The following is an 8,458-nucleotide window of genomic DNA, read 5'->3' on the forward strand; positions in this document are numbered from 1 at the left end:
CCATTTTAAGGAGTTTTAACATTTAGTTTCACCACAGATAACAAGGACAAATAGTTCTTACCCTGTCTGTGATGTAAATGAGATATGAAACTTTTCAAAGTCACATAAAAGCAGTAAAACAGAGACTGGAAATCTCGCCTCACAAGATTCCAGGTGATAAGCTCCCTCGCTAAACTGTGTGTGTGTGTGTGTCTGTGCCCTCCTTGGAGTGTTAAGACACTTCCCGTCTCCCCTGACAACGTGCAAAAATAAACCTGCACCAAGAGACCACATGACCACTCGGTTGCCACAGCAATCAAGGCCTGTTGTTGTGGTGATCCTGCAGTGATCCTTGGATACGGCCGGAGCGGGAAGTGATTTATGGAGCGGTGGGTTCTGTGGACCCACCGCTCCACACACACACACACACACACACACACACACACACACACACACACACACACACACACACACACACACACACACTAACATAGAGGAGCGTACGCATAAAAGCAGGTCCCTGCATGAACTAAACGCACACTCACATTTATACTCTGTTCTTTCTTCTCTCTATTGATTTCATATGGATGTCTATCAATAATCAGTAGTGAAGGAAATCCCGATGTTCCCACTGGTTTGGTCATTAAAGCCAAGGTTATTATAGTTAATCGAACTTGGGACATTTAAGTTAATGGTAATAAAAATTAAAAGTAGACTTTAAAAAAAGTACAACAAAAATAAATAAAATACCAAAAATGTCTTTAGCAGCAACAACATAACAACAGCATAAACTAATGAAAAACAGAAAACCATAAAACTCTGGGTTTAACAGTTCAGATACTTTTCTCACTGGATGTCAGAAGGATTAATATTCTTTAAATAAAGAAGAAGCTACTTTCCCTTATATATTCTTCCTGGCCCAATTCCAAAGGGATTTGTATCTCCTTTTAGGATTTTTTTTGCTTGTTAGTCAGTTAGTGTAAACCAATACACAACTGAGCCACTGTTTAAAGTCTTTAAATGTGAAGACAAGTTTTCATGTCCTCATAGTCAAGTCATAAAACAGCAAATAGCCAATGAAAACTGGCAAGATTTGTCACATGTTTCATGACATCAGCGATTCTACATTAAATCTCGAGTCATAATATAGTGAAAAGCAGCACTGTTTGATAAGTCCATGTGTATATAGAGTAGCTGAACTTTGTCTTGCCACATAAGTGATGTTATGAAACTGTTTTGGACCAATAGAAGAAAGTGGAAAGTGGCCTTTATGTGATATATTTCCTCTTGAGTGCACTGTAACTAAATTTTTATGAGGGAAACAAGGTATATGCTTGAAAAAAAAATAGAGGTTAATAAAATTATCATAAAATTATGACTTGAATCCACTGCAGGTAAAGTCTGATTTTGATGATGTAGGAAAAATGCAAATGAAGATGGTAAAAGGTCGGCGAGGGATTAACCTTCAGTATGTCAGAGCTGTTCCCTGCATGTTGAACGAAACCATATCAGAGGCCGTTTTAAAAAGCAAAGAAAATCTCCCTCACACAATGAGTTTGCAAAGAGCACAGGAAATACCACGTTTCAACCTAAAGTGTTTAACATTAAGTGACCGTGTTGTGGTCTCAGCAAAGGTTAAACAGGACTGACCCTGTGGTCTGGCTTTGCAAACACTTATTGGCATTACACTGACTGAAAGCAAACACAGAAAATCAATTAAAGAAGCAAACAGTGAGGTGACATCTGTTATACTGTGAGGTAAAAATAACAGTCAGCCTTGTTTATATAACCAAACCGTTCTTAAGGCTTCTATTTTTATCATTCATTTCCCCTGCTGACACTTTCTTCTCTGTGGACTTCATTTTTTACTGCTGCAAAGGTTCATCTGACTACGTCTGTATTTTGAGTTTCTGTGTTATTTTTCGGTTTTATTACTTCTACCTTGAAGACGAGCAGCATCATAAGAAGCAGCAGGATGATCTGAACGCTGATGACGAACAGCTGAGAGAAGAGGTGAGCCAGCATCGTCTCCAGAGAGCTCACACCTGATAGAAACACAGAGAGACAAAATTCAATAAACTCACTAAAAGATCTTTACACATTTTACATTCACATCAATTATTTAATCAATTACGTAATGTTGCAGTCAATTTATGGGTTCCCAGTATCTATCAAATCATAATCATAACAGAGGATAAACATAAACTGCTTCATAAACATAAACTTTTTAACTGCTCAGCTATATTATACTTTTTTTTATTACAAACTAAGTCACATGTGATACCTGCAACTATAACACATTTTTGATATAATTACAAATACTCAATAAGAGATTACTATTAACTCATAATCCATTTCAATGCTAAAAACAGCAGTTTATAAGAAGATCAAAACAAAAGGTTCTCAGTGTGTCTGCTTGCTCAAGGACATCTGCTGAACCCTACTGTGATCTTCTTACTCCCTCTGGTGGTCAGGTCACGAATTACACTTGAAACAATCCATTGATTGGATTCTTATCACCACTATATGGTTAATACTGAACACAGACTCAGTTTATTTGATGGTTTTTCCCATTTATGTGATTCACACCAGTTCTGCAAACAATCCAAAATTGGACTTTTAGATCAGACTGTCAAATCTTGACAAGAGAAATTAAAAACATGCTTCTTATAGGTACAGCTAACATTCAGATTTAGTTGAAGCTGTTTGGCAATAAGCCACAGTTATATATATATATATATATATTTTTTTTTTTATCAGGGTGAATAATTTCTTTTCCTTTTCCCACTTGAGTGTAGGAGTGTTTTAAAACTAGAAACCATACAGAAAGATTTGTCATTCTTCATCATGGAAATGCACTTGCACACTCAAAACCTGCATAGCATTAATATGTACAGGTGCAACATGTGTACCACTACAGTGGTTTCTGTATTCGCGTGTGAGTGTGGGAGCAATGTTAGCTTTGACGGCTCACCTGCGACCCAGCATCTATCCAAAAGCCCCTCTTTCCTCTCCAGGACAAAGGAGAGTGCTGTCAGACCCACGGCCAGGTAGAAGGTGATACTGGAGGGATCAACGGAAGAAGAGAAGGTAGAAGTGAAATGATAAGGTGGTATGTTGTTATTATGAGCTGATGCCAAAAATTTCACAAAATTAACCAAAAGGAAATAAACACAGATGGTAAAAGGCCTGTATTTGTATTTACTAGTCCCTTCACGCACACATTCACACACTGGTGATGGCAAGCTACATTGTAGCCACAGTCACCCTGGGGCGCACTGACAGAGGCGAGGCTGCCGGACACTGGCGCCACCGGGCCCTCTGACCACCACCAGTAGGGAACGAGTGAAGTGTCTTGCCCAAGGACACAACGGCCGAGACTGTCCAAGCCGGGGCTCAAATCGGCAACCTTCCGATTACAAGGCGAACTCCCAACTCTTGAGCCACAATCACCCCGACACAGGTATAGTAAGGTGTCTACTACCCTATACTTTAACCAGCACACAGTGTACTGACCTGAGCACAGCTCCAGGGGTCACAAATGTAGTAAAGTCTGTGTTTTGGCTGCCGTAGATTGGCTCCTCAAACTAGCAGAAGAAATCAAGAGTGTTTATTTTACTTTATTATGCAGCATGTATAAATTCATATACATTTAAGTATTTACAGTATTTAATTACATTCAGTTGCTTTTTTCCATAAACTCTCTTACCTTTATTGGTAAGGCAACCATATATGCCATGCCACCCAGCTTATAATCCACAAATGCCTGCAGACAGAGGGCAAAACATAAGTGATGCATCTGTTTTTTTAAGAAAAAATCAGGGCTACTCTTTATCATCTTTAAGTATTTTCATTAAATATTCAAATCAGTTTAATGTTGTTTACATAATTCTAGTTCACAACGGCTCTCGTCCACAGACCGCTTAAAAAAGATGGGAGGTGTTTGAAAAGTTGGGTTATTTTCCAATGGCCAGCAGTAAACGCTGTCCTGATAACTTTATGGGCTCAATCAACAACCAGGCTTCTTAAGCTGTGGCTAAAAGCTCAGTGATGGCTCTTGTTCACTGAAACATGGATATTTTATGTATACAGCATAGACTTCACATCATATTTGTACCTGGAAGGCCTGGTGTAGTTTCTTCTGCACCATGAGGGCAATTTGCCGATCTAAGAATGAAAAAAAGGGAAAACATGAGCATCTTCGTCTTGTCAGAGTGATTTTTTAATGTTCACCATTCAAAATTTAAAGGGAGCATGTAAATCACACATCAGATCTTGATGAATGAAATATTCAGGTTGAAAATCTTTGCTGACATAGAGTAGAAACCAAACTTATTGACCTTTTAAGGGCTGGATTTAAAATTATACCAGAAATCAGAAATTGAAATCACAGATTGAGGCCAGCTTGTGTTATCTGTCTTAGAAGTATACATGGCCCCCACATGACATCTGGGCATACTCCTGATTAGAAGGTCTACGGTGTCCTATGAGGATCTCCTCCCTGACCTGGAGTATCAGTGAGCTCCTGGACAGTCTATGGCTGCACTGGAATGCACCAATATGTGAGGTCGCATTTAGGAATTACTTGTACACTTTGGCCACATGTGTCACGGTTTGTGGAGACAGACCGTGCGGAGATGTGTGTGGTGGACCCAGGTGCGAACACAAGTGAGGATAAGGGAGTGAACTTAAACAAAAACGAGCCTTTTATTGTGGCTGATGATCACGAAAGAAACAAACGAGAATGAGGGCAGCAGAAGAGCAATAACTAAACAGAAACCTAAACTGGGAACAAACTATGAAAGCTAACTATGGCTGTGACTTTGGCTATGGCGAGAAACACAGACGACCTGATGACAAACAAAGGAAGAGTGAGGACTTAAATACACACATGAGGTGATCAGGGGAAGTGGAGACACATGAGAACACAGCTGACTAGAATGAAACATAATGACAATACAGGGGAGAGTAACACTAACTACAATGAACAAAGAACACCAGACTCTTCCAAAACAAAACAGGAAACATGTGAAGAAGACATGACAATACAAACTTGATAACATAAGACATGCAGTCAAAACAGCCTCACAGACAAAGGGTGAGGGAAACGTAAATGAGCTTAGGTAATCTAATGAACTTGAAAATAAACCATAAACATCAAACATTACCTAAAACTTAAAACGCTGGGTCAAAGACCCAGGATCATGACAATATGAGGCTCAGCATTGTCCTCCACCAGGATGAACCTACTGCACCAGTTTATGGTCTGACAGTAAACTACCTAACAGCAGACATGGTACTAATATCTAATACAAAGAGGTCTACTTGTGCAGGCCGAATGATCTGCAGGTACCATTTCATACTACCACCAGTGACAAGCAGTAGTTTGATGTAATGCCGGAATTTGATGTATGTGAGAATCCTATATGTACAATATACATTAGTATAACATAAATAAAGCACACAGTATGTTTCATTCAACAACAATTATCCAAAAATGGTTTGTATCTTACTTGTCTGGTCCAGCCAGACGTGTATTGATCCTCCATCGATTATCTCCTGAGAGACCTGCCGCTGGAGCATCCTGTGCAATAAGGAACCAGAATTATGATCAGAAAAAAGTAGAACCTCAGTCTATCTAACAAAACACTAGAATGTAAATATCGCAATGACAAGCTGAAAAGTGAGTGATAATCTGCTGAATCTGCAGGTTTTCTAAATTTGTCTGGCAGGACAAGTTTAAATGATAGACAGCATACGAGAGAGACAGATAGAGACAGATAAAGCACTACTGAACTATGTGATAGTGAAATCTAATCTCAGTGACCCAGGTTGAAGAATTTGGCCATTAGGACACTACAAACCCGGTGAACCTGAGGAAGGTGCATAGGAACATAAATATTCATTTTTTTCCTAAGGAATCTGGTTATTGATATGGAACCTTATGAAAGGAGTGTATGACCTTATAAACTAAGCAGCCAAGTGAATTAATAAACAGAGTCATGCATGCATGTGACTGCAGGCTGGTAGCACTATTTAAAACTCAGAAGGTCAGCAGGCTAATTATTATTTCTCTGACACAATTAAAGCAATGCCTCAAGTCTAGCTGAGCCACTGAGAGCATTGAACCACGTGTAATTTACTATTACTAAATTGTAACTTTGTTCTTGAATACCAGTGAACTGAATAATGCGTGTCAGATATGTGTAGCCTGGAATTCCTTAAAGTATTTATTTCAGATGGTCTCACTTGGACAAACTTACTGTCTGCGTAAGTGCATAGATTAAAATTTTGATTAAGGGTGTTGCACTTTAACATAGTTCCATTACAAAGTATGAAACTGGTGTGCTGCACAGAGAGTTTGTAGCTACAGGAAATTTTCTGCCTTGTCCCTAGTTAGGCTTTTACAAAAATCTACTGGTAGTTGTTGTATTTAATCCTTTCAGGAGATGATGATGCCAATACATGGCTGAACATCTAAAAGCTTCAAATTGAGGGTATTTTATCATTTTAGATTTTTTATTATGTTATATGTTAGATATATGTATATGTAGTAATATATATGTTTTATTTTTACAACAGTGATCCCCAAAGCGGGCTATGAAGATACTGCACGGGTGCTAAGAAGAGATTTTGTTAAGAAAAAATTTTGTATTAAGGTTTAAATCCCAATAAAATGAAAATGACAGAATACAATTTATTTTATATTTTAAAAAAGCAAAGCAAACTATTAAAAAAAGGATGGAAAGTATGCGTTCATTTTTTTGTTAAGACTTACTGACATGCATTTTTCTGACATAATGTTAACGTTCATGACAGCACAATCACAAAATGACTGAATAAGAATGGCTTGTTTGGAAAGGTTGCCAAGAGAGCCTCTTCCCTCTAAATGAACGTAAGAGCAGAGCTTAGGTTTGTAAAGTTGGATCTGAACAAACCAGGAGGTTGTGGAAGAATGTGAGTGCATGTGAGTCCATCTGTGCCACAAAGCTTGGTTAAAATGAAACACAACAATGATCCCGAGAACACCAGCAGGTGTTCCAGTGGTCCAGTCAAAGTCCAGATCAGACCTCAGCCTGTGCTGTTGAGGGTTCATAAAAGAGCTGTGCATAAATGACTGTGTGCGAACCTCGATGAGCTGAAGTGATAACTGGGCCAAAATCCCTTCACAACAACGTCAAAGACTGATAAAGTCTGATAAAGGTTATTGTGATTGTTGTAAAAATCTATTTATCAGTCTTTGTAATGTATCACAAGTTGTTCATCTGAGGTTATATCTAAATTATCGTAGAACCTGATAAAGGCCTGGTGAATTTTTTATTATTATTTCCTGGCACGGTGATTAGCACTGTTGCCTCACAGCAAGAAGGTCCTGAGTTCAACTCCACCATCTGGCTGCGGCCTTTCAGTGCGGACTTTACGTGTTTGCGTGGGTTCTCCGACTTCCTCCCACAGTCCAAAGACATGCAATTATTTGGGTTAGGGTAATTAATGATTCAAAATTGCCCATAGGTGTGAATGTGAGTGTGATTCTCTGTTAGTCCTGTGATAAACAGGCCACCTGTACCCTGCCTCTCGCCCCATGTCATGTCCAGCTCCTCACAACTGAAAGAGGATGTACTTTCAATTTCAAATGACTGTATCTTAGATTTTCCATCTATATATGTGCCACCACCAGGTAGGAGTTAAAATATAGCCACCAACTGCCATAAACAAAAGCTGTTTTTGAAGAATAAACCTCAGTAGGGAATTTATCACAGCTTTGAAATGAATCCAGAAAAAAGATGAAAAAAACGTCATAATGGTGGGTCAGATTGTGATAGGTGTGAATATCTTCATTCTCATAAGATATTAAAACGTGCATACCAAAAATACATTTGCATGAACTCCTTATCCATCCTGCCTTATCCATATGATTCCTAACAGGAAACAAAAATCTGCTTCATGCTTATGTGATAACATTAAGGTCTGCTTGAGAATCAGCCAGAGTACCACTCTGCCAGAAGACATGGGAGAAGAAGCTTTTTGTTTTTCTTAGGCAGGTCTGTCACATAAGAAGCACATGATTCGGTAAGAATAAGCATCTTATTGGTCGGTGCTAAGATGCAACCTGCTCAGGTGTGTTACGGACAGGAAGGACCAGACTGTCCACCCTGCAGTCTCACGCTGTGACTGACGACTGAACAACAACCCTGCTGCAATGACTCACCTTCACATGATTTTGAGGTGTGAGTTGGTGTGGTGTGGCCTCTGTGAGCTTTTATGTGTATCAAAACAACAGAGAGTGCATGTGGAAAAAAATTTACTTTCAGATTAATTCACCATCAGAAGAACATATTAAACATTTTAATAAAAACAGTTTTAAAGCCACTTAGAAAAGCAAGATATTAAGCTGATTTATGTGGTCCTTTTAAGTAGAAGCAGATAAATAAATGATATATTATTTGCTGTAATGCTCATTAAAACAAATATAAAAACA

The 8,458-nt window shown here is 38.7% G+C and overlaps 1 protein-coding gene across 7 annotated transcripts in view; it reads right to left on the bottom strand.

Moving 5' to 3' along the window:
- abch1 (ATP-binding cassette, sub-family H, member 1) overlaps positions 1–8,458 on the bottom strand; it is a 193,021-nt gene that overhangs the window by 137,198 nt on the left and 47,365 nt on the right. For all 7 annotated transcript variants that reach the window (XR_015124405.1, XM_086258891.1, XM_086258892.1 and 4 more), the window contains 6 exons: positions 5,493–5,563; positions 4,097–4,146; positions 3,689–3,745; positions 3,496–3,566; positions 2,954–3,042; positions 1,921–2,024 (listed from right to left, as the gene is read on the bottom strand). Coding sequence is in view for 6 of the 7 variants with exons in the window: in XM_086258891.1 (XP_086115017.1) it covers positions 1,921–2,024; positions 2,954–3,042; positions 3,496–3,566; positions 3,689–3,745; positions 4,097–4,146; positions 5,493–5,563 (442 nt within the window). In the remaining variant the exon portion in view is untranslated. The remainder of the gene's footprint in view (positions 1–1,920; positions 2,025–2,953; positions 3,043–3,495; positions 3,567–3,688; positions 3,746–4,096; positions 4,147–5,492; positions 5,564–8,458) is intronic.

This window comes from Aulonocara sp. 'chitande type north' Nkhata Bay, linkage group LG13, assembly GCF_057382095.1.
Source record: "Aulonocara sp. 'chitande type north' Nkhata Bay isolate Kocher_YH1m ecotype deep benthic linkage group LG13, A_spYH_male_GT1.1, whole genome shotgun sequence".
Taxonomy (NCBI): Eukaryota; Metazoa; Chordata; class Actinopteri; order Cichliformes; family Cichlidae; genus Aulonocara; species Aulonocara sp. 'chitande type north' Nkhata Bay.